This window comes from Chiloscyllium punctatum, chromosome 27, assembly GCF_047496795.1.
Source record: "Chiloscyllium punctatum isolate Juve2018m chromosome 27, sChiPun1.3, whole genome shotgun sequence".
NCBI classification, from domain to species: Eukaryota; Metazoa; Chordata; class Chondrichthyes; order Orectolobiformes; family Hemiscylliidae; genus Chiloscyllium; species Chiloscyllium punctatum.
In genome coordinates this window covers 24,534,417-24,556,668 of record NC_092765.1, presented here as the reverse complement: position 1 = coordinate 24,556,668, position 22,252 = coordinate 24,534,417, and the positions used below count along the sequence as shown (strand labels likewise).

The 22,252-nt window shown below is 42.7% G+C and overlaps 1 protein-coding gene across 5 annotated transcripts in view; it reads left to right on the top strand.

Moving 5' to 3' along the window:
- The window catches only part of maco1b (macoilin 1b), a 110,859-nt gene that overhangs the window by 67,082 nt on the left and 21,525 nt on the right, over window positions 1-22,252 (top strand). For all 5 annotated transcript variants that reach the window (XM_072548342.1, XM_072548341.1, XM_072548345.1 and 2 more), the window contains 2 exons: window positions 2,401-2,579; window positions 4,514-5,021. In XM_072548342.1, coding sequence (XP_072404443.1) covers window positions 2,401-2,579; window positions 4,514-5,021 — 687 coding nt within the window. The remainder of the gene's footprint in view (window positions 1-2,400; window positions 2,580-4,513; window positions 5,022-22,252) is intronic.

Below are 22,252 nucleotides of genomic sequence, written 5' to 3'. Positions count from 1 at the left end.
TTAAGATACGAATGGGAACAGAAAGTTTGTGCATTTCCATACTATTTGACGTATTAGTTTTGCCACAGTGAACGCCAGTTATACTAAGTGGAAAAATAATTCCAACCCCTGTTAGAGTTGTACAGCACGGAAATAGACCTTTTCAGCCCATCTCATCCATGCCGATCAGGCATCCCAATTTGACCTAGTTCCATTTATAGTCCTAATCAGAGAGGCCAACAGAATGGAAACAGGCCCTTTAGCTCAACATGTCCATGCTGCCTGGTTTTCACAAGTAAACTAATCCCATTTGCCTGTATTTGATCCATATCCGTCCATACCCATCCCATCTATGGTCCTGTCTAAATGTTACTTACGTGACAAAGGTATAATTGCTTCCACCACTGCCTCTGGCAGACTTTTTTAGACTACCCTGTGTAGAAATAAATTGCCCCTTTGGTCCCTTTTGTATCTCTTCCTTCTCCCCTTAAACATCTGCCCTCTAATTTTAGATTTGCCTCCCGTGGGGAACAGCTGGTGGTATCTACCTTATCTATACCTCATGATTTTCTATAAGGTCACCTCTCAGTTTTCTACCCTCCCAGGGGGAAAAAAGTCACAGCCTATCAACCTCTCATTATAACTCAAACCTTCCAGTCCAGGTAGCATCCTAGTCAATCTTTTCTGTACTCTATGTAGTTTAATATAACATTACTTCGATAGTAGGGTGACCAGAACTACACACAGTACTCCAAATGTAGCCTCAGTTACATTTTGTCCTGACTTTCAACTAAACTGATCCTATTTGCGAGCATTTGGCCTTTTATCCCTCTAAGCTCTTCAATTCATATATCCACCCAATGCCTTTCAAATGTTTCTGGTATAATTGCACAAATGATCAAGAGTGGTGCTTCAATGGGAGGATCTGCAAGCAGAAGTAGCCATCACTGTTGTTTGATTACTTTAATATTATAGATGACTAAATAGCTGGTTAGAAATAAAATTTAAGAGCGTAAAGATAGTTAAAGCTGAGAACCTAAAATTCTAAATGGCGTGCAATGAGGTCAGTTAAGCCAAATAATGGTGACGTGAGGATGATTAGTGTTTGAATTTCTCATTTTATCACTTTGGAGGACTTTATTGGAGTAATTTTATTCCAGGAGATGAAATAAATGTGCCAGAGTCTATGACTTGGTTAATAGGATGTGGAAGGATTAGATTTTATAGGCCAAATGATCCATCTTTTCCAGTTTTTAATTAATTCTATCCTGGATAGTTTATTGAATGCTATAGTTACATTTTGAGTTGTTGCCTGGCTCTTATAACAAGACTTGGCAAGAATTGAGGTGATCTCAGATTAGTTACTAACTTAAGCTTCATAATATTGCTGTTTGGGGAAATTCTGAGCAGTGAGACTTCTTTGTCCTAAGTTTAAGACGAGTATGACTTGCAGAGCTATTCAAATTTCTGAAGCTGTGATTTGATTTTGTTTTTATTATCAATTCATTTATTTGAAGTTTTTAAAGGTTATGATAAGACAATTTCATATCAGTGGATAGATATATGGTATAGTGGTGAGCCAGACAAAGGTGGTGTTGCTTCACTCTTGGCCGTTCATCAAAGCACTGTCATTAAACTCATCTTCAGGTTAGAGAAAGCAAGAAACTCATTGGGTTTTTTTCCTTTTAATCACCATCTGTTGATTTCTGCCAGAACGTATGTGCAAGAAAATTTGTCTGTGAGGCTCCTGAGATCATGGATCTACAGCTCAACAAAAATTGTCACTTTTAACTAAGGAGCAGTAGGAAGAGAAATAGAATCTTGGGGAAAGTCACTTTACAAGATCCAAGGCTTCTCTATATCTAACTAATTTAAGTAATTTCAGAAATAAGACACTTTCAGTAAAGTTTGTATAGGATTTGATTACAAATATTTGAGTCTGTGAAATTTGGCAGAAACTTTATACAAATGTTTTCATTGCAAATTCAGAAATTTAATTTCATCTATCACGTTTTTCTTAGTTTGGCTTTTTAAGTATACATTTTTAACTGTTTGGTGTCCATACTTTAAGAATGTAATTTGGGAAAACAGTGGCACTACATCACTACGCTCCAGAGCTCCAGATTAACATTCTGCAAATAAGAGTTTGAATCAAATCATGATACATGGTTAAATTTGAATTCAATAAAAATCTTAAATGGTGGCCTCTTAACCATTGTTAACTGTTGTGAAAAGCCACCTGACTCACTGACTCATACTTCAAGGAAAGGAATCTGTCACCCTTGCCCCTTCTATCCTCTGCCTTCTAGGAAATAGGAATGGGTAATGAGTGCTGGCTGAGCTAGTGTCAGACATGTCTTATGAGTTAATTCTTTGAAAAAATGAGTAACTTATTTTTCCCCTCCTTTGCACCTGATAAAGCATTGGCTATCCTGTGGTGACACTCGGATTTGGCTTCAAAAGTTATGTAAGCTATAAAATGCGGTTAAGAAAGCAGAAGGAAGTACAGAAGGAAAATGAATTCTACATGCAACTTCTACAGCAGGCCTTACCGCCAGAGCAGCAGATGCTACAGAGGCAAGAGAGGGAAGCTGAAGAAGGTAAGAATTGCTTTAGATAATCCTCAAGAACGCCCTAGTTTGTTTTATTGTTTTTGGAGTCATCACTTTCAGTGTAGCTTTGGGATGTAAGTAAAAAGGCTTGGTGATCATGAGGAATTAAATTAAAATATACTTTATTCTATCACTAGCCAAAGCAGGGGCATACCACTTTGCTAAGCTGAAGATACTCCAACTTGGTCAAAACACTCAAACCTATGTTCTGCCCTGCATCAAACCCTTTTCTCAGTCATCCTTTTGTCCTTGCCATCCTCCAGTGATTTGATGTTCTTCAGTGCATTTAAATCCAAATCTTTTTCTTTGGGGAAATAACTTTCCCTGCCCCAAAAAGTAATTTGCCTCTTTTAAAATAGCTTGCATCAGAGTTTATTGACCTTTCCTGAAGATAGTAAAGATATGATTATCTAACACCGTTGAGAGGTGCCGCTTAGTCCTCCAAATTGTATTTCCCATTTGGAAGAGGATCAGCCAAGCCAAAATTGTTTAAATCCTTGGTTGTGTGTGTATGAGTTGTTTATTGGAAAATGTTTCTCCTCCATATTGAGACCAGCTTAGATAACATCACCTATTTATCAGCAACAACCACTAAACCAGGAATCGTATCCAGTTTGCTTGGTATTCGTTTATTAGACATTTTTGTATCAATCCACTTCGGGAATTTGTTAAATGGTGGATTTTTTTAAGGAAAATGCAGTCTGACCTATCTACTTTGGTTCATGTCCTTAAACTATCACCGTGCCATAATTTATCTTAGCATAAAAATTAATGAACTACATGCTCTGATCCATTGCATCTGGTTTGGAAAGTTCAAAAGCGAATGACTAGATTATACATGGTGCATTGTGTAAAATAGATAAAACAGCAACAAGTATGTTTCCAGAATTACCGATGTATATATGAAGTACCATTCTGCCATTCAGAGATTGAATATTTTAGATGAGCGGAATGAAAAATGCCTTGAAATTCTTTTCCTATGAAAACAAACTGTTAGACCCAATTTGAAGCAGATGTTAGAACTTCCAAACATGTGCTTTTCATACGAGGGTTTTGGTGCAGAATTACCAGAAGGATTCTGGCAATTATGGATTTAATTTGAGGACAGGGTTGCCTAAATTTGGCTGGTACCTCACTTGAGTATGGTTTATGAAAGAATGATCTAATGTAGTTTTAAAACTTTTTTAAAAGGAATTGATAGCTTAGGGAAAGAGAACTGATTTCCTGATGGGGGAATGCCTAGAATAAGGGCTCATAAAATTTGAAGTTTATACATGATCATGATAAAGTACCCACTTTTCAAATATTAGTAATCAGCAGTTTTCTTTTCCCCCAAACGCTTGAGGCAGCTAGAGCATTCAAAATTGAAGTAGATAGGTTTATGATGGGTAACAACATCAAATTTCATAGAGCAAAACCAAGTGAATGGAGTTAAATGCAATCTAATTGCTGAGGCTCAAGGACTGAATGATGTGCTCTTGTCCCATGACTTACGTTGTTTGAGTCAGGTTGAGTATTTAAGCACCACTCCAGATGATGACGTCTAATTTGGGCTGGCACTAAAGGAGTAATGCAGTTTTGAGGGTGCTATTGTTAGGATGAGATGCGAATGTAAGCAGTAGACTCAGCAAAATGAAGGACGTTGGGGCTGAAATGGAATTTTATTGAACAGTTTGTCTTTGTTTTGTGTTTTTGAAGAAAATTAGGAATGAGAGAGTATTTTTAGCATAAAAGATCTATTTGATATTTGTTGTGATCCAACCTATATTTTGCTTCACACTTGTCTTTCAGAAATTTTAAGGTTCTCTCTAAGCTGATACACAAGGATTGAAGTGCATAACGCTTCCCACATTGTGATGATAATTCAGCTCCTCTAAGCTTGCTTGTATTCTGTGTGCTAATTCTTTGTCATTTTCTCCTAGTTGCTACAGCCAAAGGGATCACAGATATAGATTCTACACAGCTTCCACAACACAATGGAGGAATTCCAGCTGGTAGAAAGTTGACAACAGCGTTACCAGAACTAGAATACAAAGAAAAAGGGAAAGAGAAGGACAAAGAAGCCAAAAAACCAAACCTTGGGATTAATAATAATATTTTACAGCCAGTAGACTCAAAAATACAAGAAATTGAGTACATGGAAAATCATATCAATAAAAGATTGAATAATGAGCTTGTAGGGAGCACAGAAAACCTATTAAAGGAGGACTCATTTACAGCTGCTTCAAAGAATTACAAGAATGCTACTGGGGGAATCAATTCTTCACCTAGAAGTCACTGCACGTCCAATGGCAGCATCCCTTCTTCTTCGTCATCTACTAAGAATGAAAAGAAGCAAAAGTGCACCAGCAAGAGTATGAGTACACACAAGGAAATAATGGAAAACTGTATACCTAACAACCAGCTCAGCAAACCAGACACATTATTAAGGTAATATATTTTTATAGTATTCACAAAACTTTTTTTTCCTTGCGTGACTGGAAGAAAATGAGTCTCATCTGTTCAGAGAAGTTAGTGCCACTGAGCATTGTTCAAAAACTGCTAGAATTATGAGTACCGCTGTGAAATAACACAAAATCAAGCAACTTGTAGCAAGGTAGGGGGGTAACATGGTTCTTTTTTTTAAACAACAGCTATCAATTGACTGAGTGCCATTACTCAGTATTTGCCATTTTTAATGAAACCTTAATGTGCACTTTTTCAAAGCAGAGACCTTGTGTCATTGCTGTATAACTTGGAGTTAGGTTTCATATGTTTATTTGTATGCCTCAAGTTATCACTTATATTCCAGTTTTGATGGCTAAGATTCGAAAACTTTGACAGAATTTTCATCATAGCTTCTCAACAGGATTTTCTGCAGTCATGTAGATTGGTCAAACCAGCAGTATTTTTTCAAGGGCTATTTCCTAGTAGCTAAAGTGTTCTGAGCTGCTATCATTTTTTTCAAATGTTGGCATTGATGGTAACTTGATATTCTTGATGTCTACCTAGTATTTGCAATTCGTTCAGCCCGAAAAGCCTCTAAGATTTTTGCATTTTGTTATGGCCTCTTGATCATCCTAGATTTAATTGCTCTGTTGAAAGTGACTCTACCTTTGCTAGGCTGTAAGCTCTGGAATTCTGTCACCCTTTCCCTTGCCTTCCCCCTCTTCTTTTCTTTTGTCCCTTGTCTTTCATCTTTCTGCCCACCCCCACTTCCTACTTCCTGCCTCTCTTTTTCTTCCTTAGGACAGTCCACAAAAGCTAGTTCTTTGGCAAAGGTTTTGGTAATCTGTCCTAATACTTCCTTATGTGGGTCAGTGTTACTCTTGGTTTTATAATGCCTTTGAGAAGTACATTGGGATACTTTGGTCTCATTAAAGTGTTACATAAATGCATGCTTTTTTGAATGACTTTGAAGTAATTGATGCAGCTGTTAGTATAAAATAGTCTTTCATGTGCTTTTGAGCTCAAATGTAGCAATTATAAGTTTGGAGATAACCATTTCACTCTGAACCCGGATCAAAACAATTTCTTTGTATCCACAGCTGTAATTTGAAATAGACACATCCTTTTGCCAAATTCAGAGTTACTACTGTTGTATGAAATGGTTTCAACAATTCATAAATTAAAATCAGTGCAGAAGTGTTGATGATTTGTGCAGGTGATCGGTTGAGCAATTTTACATTTTATGATTACTGTTTTGTGAATTGGGGACTTTATTAAGTCTTGATGCAGTTACAAGAAGTGCATGCTAGCTGGCTTATTTGAATATGCAGATAGCATACTAATTTGGTTGGAAGAGGAAATTTATCACACAACGGCAATTAGTTTTCCTGGTTTCTTTATCAGCTGATCAAGTAAAGACCAAGCTGGATGTGGTTTTTGAGGTGAATTATCTCACTCTTGCATTCCGAGCAGGGATAGGCCATTCAACCCCACAAACCTGTTCTGTCAGTACAAATCCTGGCGGATCATCTCCCTCAACTCCATATTTCTGCATTATCTTCATATTCTTACACACCATTAGTCAGTAAAAATCTGTTTGGAATTTAATTGAGCATCTGAAGCTTGAGGTAGAGAATTCCAAAGATTCACCACCCTCTTCATTGAAGTGTACCTCTTGATCTCAGTCCCTGCCTTTTATTCTGAAACTGAACTCCCTCATCCTCTGGGGATGTAGTTCCTGTGTATATCTGAGAGTTTGTGAGGCTGTTCGAAAAGCAAGTGACATGTTTGGAAGTAGCTTTGTAAAACATTTGATTTGTCCTGCACTTTATATAGTCAGTGCACCTCATTTCTATTACTGTAGTATTTAATGACATTTTTTAGGAAGTTGCCTGGTTGGCCTTTTTATTTTCAAGGAGGTGATATCCCCAAATTGACAGTGGAAGGCATTGTTTATTTGTGCTGCAACACAAGGGGGAGCTCTTGCATGTATACTATCTCAGTTGGAGCTGGTTGTATTTTAGTATAATTTGGCTTGATGGAAACTAACAATGAAGTGCAAGTTACGTATTTTTAGGTTGTGCATTTATTAACTTAATTAGATGTAAGAACTTGCAAATGATTATTTTATCACCTGTTCCCCGTTAAACATGCTTATGTTTCAGTAGATGAAAATAAGTGATCAAAACTGTTCAGAAATGAAATTCCAAAAGTCTAATGGAGAAAAATGTATTTTGAATCAAATATTGAAGATCAATGTAATCACCACATGTAAGATTCAGAATGATGAGCCTGGATTAAGAATCCCATTTTCCATTTAAGTGGGACATGTAGCAACTCTGTGCACAAAACCTTAACAAAAAAAGTAAATCTATATAACTTATTCTTGCAAGTATCAAATAAATTGGTGCCCTTCAAATAAAAGCAAAATACCCAGGGGCTCTTGTGGCCCATTGGTAGTGACTATTCCCCTGATCAAGAATGCTTGCGTTTAAGTCCCATCTGCTCCAGAGGTGTGTAATAATATCTGAGTGGGTTACTTAGAAAAAATATATAAAAGCAGCATACTTCTGATGCTGAAAATGAGAAATCGGGGGAAAAAAAAAACTAGGTATGACTCTCGTTTAGCAGATTCTGAACTGTTGAAATGTCATTTCAGTTTTGGATTAAGCTGTCTCAATCGTGATATTCGTCAAGGACAAAAGGGAGGAATTCCAGGAGGTTGCAGCCCATAAACCATCTTCAACTTTACATGTGTTGAAGACCAAGTAGTGTTATCACTAGACTATTAATTCAGAGACCCAGGTTCAAATCCTGCCGTGGCAAATATTGAAATTTGAATTCGATTAAAAAAAATCAAAGATTAATAGTCTAATGGTGATCATAAAACCATTGCTGATTATTGGAAAAACCTATCTAGCTCCTTCAGGGATGGAAATCTGCCCTCCTTACCTGATCTGGTCCTGATGTGACTCCAGAACAAAAGCAATAGGTTTGACACTCAACCGCCATCTGGGAAAATTAGGAATGGGCTATAACTGCAGGCCTGGCCATTGACGTCCTTGTCCCATGCATGAAATTTTTAAAAAGTGCATGCATAACAGTTACTGATACCTTTCCAGGCAGGTGATGCAATGCGTCAGATCATCCTGAAAACCTTTGAGAATGCTTCATTTGATAGTGTAATGTAATGGGTAGATCGACAAAATGTGGAAATGTATAAGGTACTTGCTAAATGAGAAGAATGAGCAGTTATTCATTGTGGATTTGTTCGGAGCCTGTACTGCTGCTACTCTAACAGCCAGCACTAAAATTGGAATGCAACTTTTTTAGAATTCTAAATCAAACAAGCTGACGAGAGGAAGTTGCAGTCTGCTTTCAAGTAGTAGACAGGGATTTCCACAGAGCCAAAGATAAAATTTGCAAGTGTCTAAATTATACTGTGAATTCAACCAAGATACATGCAAGTGTTGCATTAGAAGAAAAAAAGTGGTGAAATTTTTTTCAGTGCAGGATTTAGAATTAATGTTGGTGATTTTTGATCTGGAAGTAGCAGAGTAAGGAACGTTTTTGAGATTTCTTTCAAGTATGTATGGATTCTATACTTGATTTTGGAACATGTTTGGAAAGGAGTTGAGAGTTTATACCAATTACAATTTTTTTGAATAATGAGAAATATTGGTCTGTGTGATGTGACTCCAAAATAGCAAGAAGGAAGTTAAGAAGCCATCCAGCTATCAAACACAAAGGAGAACTACAAACAAAGGAGCTGAAGGATAAAGATGATCAGCATACACGTTTTGCAAATCAGTAAGGTCTGAATCTATATAATGCTCTTGTCAGGGCATACCTGAAGTAATGAGACTCATAAAATTTTAGTGAGGGACAGTCCATTGAGCTAATGTGTTGGAGGATCAACTGTTTTTCCTTCTAAAAGGAGGCAAATTTACTCCATAAGGATTTATAACAGCTGGATTGCATGATGTAAACCTCACACTGCTGCCTGTTTGAGGTGTGGTCTTGTGGATGAGACATTGAAAAAGCAGAAGCAAAGTTTTTTTAATAAATGTAAAGAATTTAAATTACGACTCTGGCTCGGTCAGTTTTGCCCATCTTCTGACTTCCCCAACTATCGTTGTGAAAACAGTTTTTGTTTTGTTATTTGCAACCATGCGGTGAACAGATTGACTGCCTGCAGTGTTTGCCTGCAAAACATTGTCTGCTGTTTTCATACCACGTTTATTAACTTTGAAATACTTGAATGCAAATTTTTCTTTGACATTGTAAGTGGTAGTAAAGGTAATTTGGATCTGTTGCATAAAGTTCAACTGTGCCTGCAGGGAAAGGAAGCATTTGTGTAAATGGGAAGTTCAGGACTAATGTCAGCAAGCACTTCCTATGTGGTGAACAGTACCATTGGTAGTCTTCACGTGGAAAAGAAAGGTCAAAGACCAAGTCACTGCGAAATCAAATGGGTGAATTTCAGTGGAGGGTGTGAGCTGACTCAGTTACAAAGGTTCAGTTTATATGAGTGTACATAACCCGTGCAAGTGCCTTGTGTTTAACTACTACTTAGTATTCATTTTTTAAACAAACAATTATAACAACATTCAGGGCTGGTTAGGCAATGGGTCTTGTATATACTACACTTGTCCACAATACTGTCTCATTATAAGTGAGTTTTGAGAAGATTAGCTCAGGTTGAGGTTCTGGATATAAGTTTGCTCGCTGAGATTCATTTTCACATGTTTCATCAGCATACTAGGAAACATCAGTGAGCCTCTGGTCAAGTGCTGGTGTCATGTCCCGCTTGCTATTTGTGTTTCGGTTTCCTTGGGTTGGTGGTGTCATTTCCTGTGCTTTTTCCTGTGGTAGATGGAGTCCAAGTCGACATGTTTGTTCAGAGTTCTGGTTGAAATGGCATTTTCCATGGCTAATCCACCTAGACTGCAAATCCCTCGACACTACAGGCAATTTAGCATAGCCAGTCCACCTAACGTGCATATCTTTGCACTATGGGAGGAAACCAGAGCACCTGGTGGAAACCCAAGCAGACATGGGGAGAACGTGCAAACTCCACACACAGTCGCCAGGGGCTGGAATTGAACCCTTGTTCCTGTTGCTTTAAGGCAACAGTGCTAACGACTGACCCATCGTTCTGTTCCTGGAGAAATCAGATGCAACAGCACTACTGTTGGTCAAAGGTAACTGTAAAGACATGAGCCGACCAGAGCTGATTGCAAGGGGAGCAAGGTGAACTTCACCAGCAGTGAAGACAATGGAGGATAAATGGCATTTTCTAGGGGTAATTTGAGAGGCACAATAGAAATTCATCTTAAGTAAGAAATTGCATGGCTAATGAGGGAGATCAGAGACCGCATACAAGCAAAAGATAAAGCATATGATGTGATTAGTGGGAAAGCAGAGGATTTGGAAGCCTTTAAATACCAGAGGATGAGTAAAATGGCTAATGTAACACCCCTATTTTAAGAAGGGAAGCAGTCCAAAGGCAAGAAATTATCGGCCAGTTAACCTGATCTTGGTCATTGCGAAGATTTTCAAGTCCATTATTAAGAATGAGGTAGCGGAGTACTTAGAAGTGCATGGTAAGGTAGGGCTGAGCTAGCTTCAAGGGGACATCATATCTGACAAACCTGTTCAAATTCTTTGAGAAGGTAATGCGAATGTCAGACAAAGAAGAGCCAGCAGACATTATGTATTTGGATTTCTAGAAGGCTTTTGCAAGCTGCACCACAGGAGGTTGCTAAATTAGATGAGCCCTTGGTGTTAGGAGCAAGATACTGGCATGCATAGAGGATTGGCTGACTGGCAGAAAGCAGAGTAGGAGTATGGGGTCTTATCCAGGATGGCAATCGGTGACTTGTGATCTGGTCAAAGGAACTGAGGATATTTTTGCTAATTTTGCTGATGACCCAAAGATAAGTGGAAGGACAGCTAGTGCTGAGGAAGCAACAGGCTACAGATGGACTTGGCAGTCTGCGAGAGTGGGCAAAGAAGTAGCAGATGGAATACAGTGTGGGAAGGTGTGAGGTTATGCACTTAGGTAGGAAGAATGGAGACTTAGACTATTTTCTAAACTGGGAAAGGCGTTGGAAATCTGAAGCACAGTGGGACTTGGAAGTTCTGGTTTGGGATTCTGTTAAATTTAACATACAGATTCAGTTGGGCATGTGGAAGGCAAATGCAATGTTAACATTTATTTCAAAAGAGCTAGAATGCAAGAACAGAGGTGTATTGTTGAGGCTGTATAATGTTCTGTTCAGACCACATTTGGAAAGTTGAGAGCACTCTTGGGCCCTGTTTCTAAGGAAGAAGGTTGGAGGGCGTTCAAGGGAACTTTACAAGAATTATCCTGGGGCTGATGGGTTTGTCATGTGAGGAATAGTTGAGGACTCTTGAGTCTGTGCTTGATGGAATGTAGACTGAGGGAGGATCTGATTGAAACTTGGAGGATACTGAGAGGCCTGGACCGTGATTGTGGCGAAGGTGATTCCACGATTAGGAGAGACCAAAACCTTTACGGAATATCCTCCGTGAAAGGGTGACCCTTTAGAACTGAGATGAGGAGAAATTTCTTCAGCCAGAGGGTGATTAATCTGTGGAAGTAATTACCACAGTGGGCTGTGGAGGCCAAGTAATTGTATTTAGGACAGAGAAGTTCTTGATTGGTAAGGGGTTTTGAGGATGACTGACAGAAGGCACAAGAATGGGGTTGAGCAACCTATTGGCCATGATCAAATAGTGGAACAGACTCTGAACAGAATGACCTAATTCTGCACCTATAGCTTGTGTGGACTAAAAACAGGACTTGCTACTTATTCTTCCTCTCCTTTTCATATCATTTTGTACTCTATCTATTTTCCCTGGCATTTTGCTGTACCTTCCAGTACACATCCTTCTCAATCAAATTATTTTTAGTACGTCTATCTCTCGCTCTCTGTTTCTGTTGCATGCCATTGCTTTGATTAAAGGAGAATGCCCTGATTTGGAACACTATGGATGTTAATGTTGCACTCCTTGACTTTTTGAGAAACCATTTCTTGGCAATGGAAAGTTACAATAAGGCCTTGTATTTTTAAGAAAAGATTTCTAAGTCCATCAAGCTCATCTTTGAAAGCACACTGCTCCTTCCTGCCAAATTCCCCCTTGTTGGTAGAGACTGAAGGTAGTTTGTGATTCAATTGAGTCACAGATGTACAGCACGGAAACTGATCCTTAGGTTCAACTCGTCCATGCTGACCAGATATCCTAACTTAATCTGGTCCTATTTGCCAGCACCCAGCCCGTATCCCTCCAAACCCTTCCTATTCATATTTGGGAAAAACCTTTATCCATTTACGCTATGCATGTTCCTTATGATTTCATAAACCTCTATAATGGCTCTGACACTCCAGAGAAAACAGTCCCAGCCTGTACAACTTCTCCCTGTAGTGCAAATCCTCCAACCCTGGCAACATCCTTGGAAATCTTTTCTGAACCCTTTCAAGTTTCACAACATCTTTCCGATGGGAAGGAGACAGGAATTACACACAATATTCCAAAAGTGGCCTAACCAAGGTACTATACAGTCACAACATGACCTCCCAACTCCTGTACTCAATGCTCTGACCAATAAAAGAAAGCATACCAAACACCGATTTCACGATCCTATCTACCTGCAACTCCACTTTCCAGGAGCTATGAATCTGCACGCCAAGGTCTTTTTGTCCCTGGGACCTTGCCATTGAGTGCATAAGTCTTGCTCTTGTTTGCCTTTCCAAAATGCAACACCTCACATTTACCTAAATGGAGTCCATCTGCCACTCCTCAGCCCATTGGCCCATCTGATCAAGATCCCATGGTAATCTGCGGTAACATCCTTCGGTGTCCATTATGCCTCCAATTTTGGTGTCATCTCCAAACTTAGTAACTATACCTCCTATGTTCACATCCAGATCACTTTATATAAATGACGAAAAGTAGTGGACCCAGCACGGATCCTTGTGGCACCCCATGGGTCACAGGCCTCCAGTCTGAAAAACAACCCTCCATCACCACCCTCTGCCTTCTATGTTCTGTATCCAAATGGCTAGTTCTTCCTGTATTCCATGAGATCTAACCAGTCTTGCATGGGAAGCCTTGTCAAACACCTTACTGAAGTCCATATAGATCACATCTACCGCTCTGCTCTCATCAGTCCTTTTTTTTTTAACTTTTTCAAGAAACTCAGTCAAGTTGTTGATACATAATTTTCCATACACAAAGCCATGTTGACTGTTGCTAACCAGTCCTTGCTTTTCCGAATACATGTTAACACTGTCCCTCCAGATTCCCTCCAACAACTTGCCCATCACTGACATCAGGCTCACTGGTCTATAGTTCCCTAGCTTGTCCTTTGCACCTTTCTTAAAAATTGTACTACGTTAGTCAACCTCTAGTCTTCCGGCACCTTACAAGTGAGTCTCGATGATACAAATATCTCAGTAAGAGGCCCAGCAATCACTAGCTTCCAACAGGGTTCCAGGGTACACCTGATCAGGTCCTGAGGATTTATCCATCTTCAGGTGTTTCAAGACATCCCAACACCTCCTCCCTGTCATATGGACATTTTTCAAAATGTCACCATCTATTTCCCCACATGCTATATCTTCCATATCCTTTTCCACAGTAAATGCAAGATACTCGTTTAGTATCTCCCCCATCTTCTGCAATCCACACAAGCCGCCTTGCTGATCTTTGAGGGGCCCTGTTCTGTCCCGAGTTACCCTTTTGTCCTTTTTTTGTTTGTAAAAACCCTTTGGATTCTCCCCAACCCTATTTGCCAAAGCTATCGCATGTCCCTTTTTTGCCTTCCTGATTTCCCTCTTAAATATACTTCTGCTTTTATACTCTTCAAAGGATTCACTTGATCTATCCTGTCCATACCTGACATATGTTTCCTCCTTTTTTTTTCACCAAACCCTCAATTTCTCTAGTCATTCAGCATTCCCTACACCAACTAGACTGTCATTTCACCCTAACAGGAGTATACTGTCTCTGGATTCTCATTATCTCATTTTTGAAGGCTTCCCATTTTCCAGCCATCCCTTTACCTGCAAACATCTGCACCCAATCAGCCTTTGAAAGTTCTTACCTAATACCATCAAAATTAACCTTCCTCCAATTTAGAGTTTCAATTGTTAGATCTGGTCTGTTTTTTCTCATCACTATTTTAAAACTAAGCATTATGGTTGCTGGCCCCAAAGTGCTCTCCCACTGACATCCCCAGTCACCTGCCCTGCCTTATTTCCCAAGAGTAGGTCAAGTTTTGCACCTTCTCTTGTAGGTACATCCACATACCGAATCAAATTTTTCCTATACACACTTAACAAATTCCTCTCCATTAAACCCTTAATGCTATGGCAGTCCCAGTCTAGGTTTGGAAAGTAAAATCCCCTTCCATAACCACCCTATTATTCTTACATATAACTGAGATCTCCTTACAAATGTGTTTCTCAATTTCCCACTGACTATTAGGTGGTGGTTGATACAACCACAGTAAGGTGATCATTCCTTTCTTTTTTCAGTTCCACCCAAATAACTTCCCTGGATATATTTCTGGTAATATCCTCCCTAAGTACAGTTGTAGAACTATCCCTTATCAAAAACCACACTCCCCCTCTCTTGCCTCCCATTCTATCCTTCCTGTAGCATTTTTATCCTGCAGCATTAAGCTGCCAGTCCTGTCCATCCCTGAGCCAAGTTTCTGTAACTGTTGCGATATCCCAGTCCCATGTTCCTAACTATGCCCTGAGTTCATCTGCCTTCCCTGTTAGGCCTCTTGCATTGAAATAAATGTAGTTTAATTTATCAGTCCTACCTTGTTTTCTATTTTGTCTCCGACTTCTCGACTCCCTCCTTTCCTCATGACTCCCTCCTTTCCTCATGACTCCCTCCTTTCCTCATGACTCCCTCCTTTCCTCATGACTCCCTCCTTTCCTCATGACTCCCTCCTTTCCTCATGACTCCCTCCTTTCCTCATGACTCCCTCCTTTCCTCATGACTCCCTCCTTTCCTCATGACTCCCTCCTTTCCTCATGACTCCCTCCTTTCCTCATGACTCCCTCCTTTTCCTCATGACTCCCTCCTTTCCTCATGACTCCCTCCTTTCCTCATGACTCCCTCCTTTCCTCATGACTCCCTCCTTTCCTCATGACTCCCTCCTTTCCTCATGACTCCCTCCTTTCCTCATGACTCCCTCCTTTCCTCATGACTCCCTCCTTTCCTCATGACTCCCTCCTTTCCTCATGACTCCCTCCTTTCCTCATGACTCCCTCCTTTCCTCATGACTCCCTCCTTTCCTCATGACTCCCTCCTTTCCTCATGACTCCCTCCTTTCCTCATGACTCCCTCCTTTCCTCATGACTCCCTCCTTTCCTCATGACTCCCTCCTTTCCTCATGACTCCCTCCTTTCCTCATGACTCCCTCCTTTCCTCATGACTCCCTCCTTTCCTCATGACTCCCTCCTTTCCTCATGACTCCCTCCTTTCCTCATGACTCCCTCCTTTCCTCATGACTCCCTCCTTTCCTCATGACTCCCTCCTTTCCTCATGACTCCCTCCTTTCCTCATGACTCCCTCCTTTCCTCATGACTCCCTCCTTTCCTCATGACTCCCTCCTTTCCTCATGACTCCCTCCTTTCCTCATGACTCCCTCCTTTCCTCATGACTCCCTCCTTTCCTCATGACTCCCTCCTTTCCTCATGACTCCCTAGATCAAATCTCTTTGCCAGTTTATTAGTCCCCTTCTAATTCTGGTGCAATCCATCATTTTTGTACAGGTCACTTTTACCCTCACTAGCTCGTAGCACTGGGAGTAATCTAGATATTAGACCTTCAGGAACCTCAAGACCTTTTTTAAATTCCTGCCTAGCTCTTCATATTCTCCCTTCAGGAACTACTCCTTTTCCCTTCCTGTGTCATTGGTTCCAATGTGTACAATGGCTTACTGCTGGTCCCTCTCCCTCTTCAGACTATTCTGCACCCACTGAGATATCCTCTTGATCCTGGCACCAGGAAAGCAACACACCATTCTGATTTTTTTGCTGCTGGCTACAGAAACGTCTGTCTGAGCCATGGACTGGTGTGTCCCCTAACACAATTGATCGTTTGGAACCCGAAGTACCCCTCATTACATTAGAACCAGTCTCAATACCAGAAACTTGGCTGCTTATGCTACATTCCCCTGAGAAGCCATCAACCCCTACATTTTCCAAAACAGCATGCAAGTTTGAAATGGGGATAACTACAAATGACTCCTGCACCACCTGCCTACCTCTCTTGCCTTTCCTGGAGTTCACCATTTATGTGACTGTATGTGTGGCTTTTCTCCCTTCCTATAACTGCCATCCATCACACCCCCTTGCTCGTGTAAGTTCCTCATTGCTTCTAACTGTCTCTCCAACCGATCTATTCGATCCGATAGGATTCGCAACAAACAGCATTTATTGCAGATGTAATGCTCAGTAACATGTAAACTCTCCCTAAACATCCACATCTGACAAGAAGAGTATATCAATCTACTAAAGGCCATTTTTTGTTTCTTCCAATCTACAGACCCAGTAAATAGCACACTTATTCCTCTAATAAAACACTGCTTCAGGCTAACTTAATAGTTATGACTTCAGAGACATATCTCAATAAAACATATAATTAATGAGAACCCACTCTGCTCACTATTGTAGATTTACAGCAAGGCTATACTTAAAAATATTCACATCTGCTTCCATGCTGTGACTGCTCTCAAACAGGTTCCTCCAAGATCAGTTATGAATGTCGCTGTTTAAGTTTTCCTAGACGCACTCCGATGTCCAGTGATGCATGAATTCAAACAGCAAAGGCAATAATTGTGCAGGTTCACTGCTACATCACTTAGCAGTGTGGGTTTCTTTCTTGCCTGCACTGACCATGTGTTGCCTTTGTCTGTCCTTCTCCCTTTTAAAAGTGCCATTGTTTTGATTTTGTTTTCGAACTCGGGAGAAACAAAAAAATGCAACAGCATATAGAGTCAGATGTACAGCATGAAACGGATCCTTCAGACCAACTTTGTAGCGAAGGTGCCAAAAATGCTGTTCAGTGTTTACAATTATGTAAGCATGCAGATAGCCACATTTATTCTTGTTCCATTTCCTTCATTCGTTGTGTTCTTTGTGCTGAGACAAAAAGTATCTGGCTTTTGAACAATTATTCTTCATGCTTGTGTAGTATATTTTTAAAACTTCACAATTAGTAATGTGTGTAAAGGATGGAAGTCATTGCATCTGATGAAATACGTCATGTAAAATTCAACACTAGTGTGAGTAATATTGCAGCTTCATTTCTGAAGATGCTATATTATTGATTCTTTTCTGCGCAATTTTCCATTTCTCCATTCTATCTTGCACTGTTCAGGATTAAGGGTGGACACGAACTTCAGGAGTTTTATGGCTATTCAGCGCCAGCTGATTAATACTCAAAAAACCAATCTCATCTTATTTGAGAAACAGCATTCATGTTGGAACAATATCCATTCTATGATTGTCCTATCTCTTCTAGCTATACATAGACTCCGTACAATACAGAAGAGGCATTCGGCCCACAGAGTCTGCACTAACACTCCAACCTAGATCCAACCCATTGAGTTTTTACCAAGGCTAACTCACCAGCCTGCATATCCCTGGACAGTATGGGACAATTTTATTTTCACCATGCCAATCCACCTAACCTGCACATCTTTGGACTGTGGGAGGGAACTCGTGCTGACTCACGGAGAATGTGAACTCCACAGTACCCGAGACTGGAATTGAATCCAGGTCCCTTGTGCTGTGAGGCAGCAGTGCTAACCATTGAGCCACCTGTGTTGGAAAAGACAACTGTTTCCCATTTTGTCACGTACTACAAGCTGGCACTTGAAATTGAATTTGGCAGAAAGGTATGAGGCACAAGATGCAGTCATCACCTGGCAGTTTGTTCAAGGCTGTACTTATTGTCATTGCTGTGCACAAATACAGCATTGCAATACCACAGCATGGCAGTTGCCAGGAACAACAGTGGTACTGTCCATATAATCACACTGCACGTTGGAATTGAACTCCTGAATGCCTACTCTTGGGCAGGTTATAAAATTTTGTGGTCAGTCCATCTTCACCCATTGTGAAATCAGGCAGACAAGTTTCACTGATTTGTGCTCTGAACAATAACTTTTTGAGTCTGCCTCCACATTGCATGGAGGATGAGCTGTATTGACATGATTGGTCTCTGCAGTGAGATCTGCATCACCTCAAAGCTTGACAGTGGAGAGTGTTTCCTCTCAAGTTAAAGCTGTAACTGGCTCCTGGCAAGTTATTTATTTGGAGATGAGAAGAGCAACTCCAATCCGTAGACGAAATATGTTCACATAGGCCCTATTACTTCATTGTAGTTAAATGCTGTAAAGAAAATGCAAGCAAAGCTGCTGACTCCAAAGCAGTTAAAGCATTTCTGAAGTGTTCCATTTTTTCTGATATCGTCAGTACTACTTACCTGGCAGGGGAGATACCATGATCACCAAGGTGGTTCTCCCAGGACGAGTGTAAGATCAAGTGTTTGTTCTTATCAGGAAAGGTGTCGAGTTGTGAGTCATCAGAGCTAGTGAAGAGATCATCGCTGGATCGTGATTGGACGTTGGAAGATCGTGTGGTTGAGCTGACCTGCTCTTGGTGGATCTTCATGCTGGCTTTGGCCTAACGCCAATTCAGGGACCAGCCAACCTCAGAGCTATTTCCTCAGCAGGCACTCGCAGCCCTGGCCAGGGCATTCGGAACACAGTCAGGGTGACTGAAAAGGTGGAGGAGCACACACCGGTGGATCGGACGGTGTTTGTGAAGAAAGTTCTGCTGGAGTGTTGTGGGCTCGCAGCAGCGGACGTGTACTGCCTGCAGGATTTCCCTGGGGCAGGCTACTTCGATGTGACCTTCAGAAGCGTGAAGCAGTGCGAACAGCTCCTGAAGGTCTTCAAGGAGAAGGAAGGGGAGCCGCTGTTTTCCATCTTGTCAGCGACCCCATTGTGTGTGCTTCCTGCACAGAGGAATCGGGTTGTTACAATCCATATGTACAACCCTTATGTTCCAGCGGCTGATATCCTGACCTTCCTGGGAAGGTATGCCCAAGTTGAGGGAGAAGCCACTGATGTGATCGACCCCTTCGGGATCTGGACCAGTAAGCGGCAGGTCAGGGTAACTCTGAGGGCCGATGACAATGGGAACATCCTCCACCCACCCTCGAGCTTCGCAATTGGAGGGAGCAGAGGCTACCTGACATATGCAGGGCAGCCGAAAGTGTGCCGAACCTGCGGGAAGTCAGGACACGTGGCGGTGGATTGCAAAGTGACCATCTGCAGGAACTGCAAACAGGAGGGTCACCTTGACTAAGGACTGTCAGGAAGAAAAGAGCTGCAACCTGTGCAGAGAGGCGGGCCACATGTACAAGTCCTGCCCAAGACGAGGAGCCGTCACCTGCGCACAGATGGCCGGAGTGGCAACACGAGCCGTGGACCGACTAAGTCCAGCAAGGTACCGCAAATCAGCACAGGAACGGTGTCTGGAGGCACCCAGAAGGAAGGGCAGGCTGTAGCGGAGCAGACGGCAGACAGTGGGGAGATGCAGCAGCCAATCCAAGCTCCTTCAAGATAGACCGAGGAAATGGAAGAGGAGGGATCAAAGGAGGCAGAGCAGTGGATTATTGTCAAAAACAGGAAGAGGAAACCTCTCGAGGGCCCCAAAGCCGCCAAGCGAAGGGGGAAGAGACACCTACAAGATGAGGATACAGGCAGCTCCTCCGATGGTGAGGACGGGCGCAAGAAGGGTCGCCACTGGAGGAAGAGGCAGAGTGCCATGGGGAGAAAGGAGGGCAGCACCGCCCAAGAAGGAAAAGTCGATCCTTCTGAGGGGATGGGTGAAGGCCTCCCCCTACCCGGTGAGAAGGGGTACGCACCGGCCCACAGCTCCAGGTAATTGGGAGCAGCGGCCCTGTGACAGCCCTGCTGTCAGATGGAGAACGGGGCGATGCGGACCCTGGGTCCGACACGATGACACCAGAGCGGGGAAATGACTCCAGCGTGGAGCTACCTCAGCCCTGGGAAGGTCCAGCAGTTTGCCGTCAACACGGGGATGCACGCAGCTACCCCACAGGGGCAAGACCAGAAGAAAATGGACACTGGTAACCCCATAAACCGGTAAAATGGGGTTTAAAATTGCCAGCATAAATGTGCATAGCATTGAATCGGCTACGCGATGTGTTTCAACGCTGGCCTTCCTGGCCAACGTCAAAGCCGATGTCCTGTTCCTGCAGGAGTGGATACCGCACCTCAGCAGTTACAGGAGATGGTTGAGCTTGTGGGCCCATGGGCAGTCAGTATGGTTGGGGGGGCAACGATAGCCGCGCCTCCGGCCTGGGTATCCTGTTGCGGGGAGGCAACTCCACCATCTCCGAGGTTAAGGAGGTGGTGGGCGGGCGCCTCCTCGTCGCGGACGTTAAATACAGAAATGCTCCCGTGAGACTAATCAACGTGTACGCCCCAGTGGGTAAGAGTGAACGGTTGGCCGTCCTGCAACAGCTTCCACTGCTGCTGGCTACGTCCAGGCTGGTCATTCTGGCCGGAGACTTCAACAGCATCATTGATGCAGATAGACGATCTGGCGGGGGCGATAGTAAACTGGACGCTACGTCCAGAGCCCTGATGGAAACTGTAAAAGACGCCAAGCTGCACGACGTCTTCAGGACCCCTGCAGATGGAGCGCAGCGTAGATACACCTAGTCACGGGCAGACGGGTCTATCCGATCAAGGATAGATTACCTGTTTGTGTCCCGAACGCGCTCGGTCAGATCCACCGACATCAAGCCGGTGTTCTTCTCTGACCACTGCCTCCTGCTGGCAGACTGTCACCTACAGGATGAACAGCGGGTGGGCAAGGGAACGTGGAAACTGAACACTAAGCTGTTGACCCCGGGAAACATCGAAGAGCTCAAGAGGGATTATGCAGGTTGGAGAACCGTGAAGCCCCTCTTTGAGTCTCCAGCAGACTGGTGGGAAATGGTAAAAGGGAACATCAAGAGGTTCTTTATCCTCAAAGTTGTCCAGGAGGCGAGAGAGAGGCGGGGAAAACTGTCCCAGCTCCAGGAAAATATGCAGAACCTGCTCCTGCTGCAGACGAAGGGGGTCGATGTCACGGAGGACCTCCAGGAGGTGAAGGGCCAGCAAGCCTCGCTCTTTGCCTCGGAGGCCTCCAGGATAATCTTCCGGTCTAGGGTCCGCTCGGTGGAGCAGGACGAGACGTGCTCACGTTTCTTCTTCCAGAAGGTGCACAAAGAGAGCTCTGTGCTCAGCAGCTTGAAGAAAGAAGATGGCTCGGTATCGTCATCTCAGGCTGACGTCATGAGGATCAGCAAATCCTTCTATGCCAGTCTGTATGACTCGAAGCCAACCGACAGCGCGGCCTCCCAGTCGTTCCTGTCCTCTTTCACGGAGGTCCTAGATGATGGAACACGAGAGAGGCTGGACCAGCCGCTATCTCTGGATGAGCTGACCAAGGCCCTCGAGTCCTTCGAAAAGAATAAAACTCCCGGAAGCGACAGCTTACCGGTCAAGATTTATTCCGCTCTTTGGGACTCGATCGGCCAGGATCTGCTGGAGGTGTATGCCAGTATGCTTCGGGCAGGTACCATGAGTGAATACATGAGGAAAGGCATCATCACCCTCCTCCACAAGCAGAAGGGGGAGAAGGAGGAAATTAGAAATTGGAGACCAATCTCACTGTTAAATACAGACTACAAAATCTTGTCAAAGGTCATCGCCAACCGGGTCAGGTCTGCTCTGGGATCGGTGATCCACCCGGACCAAACCTGTGCTGTACCGGGCAGGAAGATCTCTGAGAGTCTTGCACTCCTCAGGGATACGATCGCCTACGTGCAGGACAGCGGGGTGGACACCTGCCTCATCAGCCTGGACGAGGAGAAAGCCTTTGACAGGATATCGCATACATATATGAGGGATGTCCTCTCCAAAATGGGCTTTGGGGAGGGAATCGGAAATTGGATCAGACTGCTCTACACCAACATTGTCAGTGCAGTCTCAATCAATGGGTGGGAATCCGATAGCTTCCCTGTAAGATCTGGAGTCAGGCAGGGATGCCCCCTCTCACCCGCCTTGTTTGTGTGCTGCATAGAGCCATTTGCCGAAT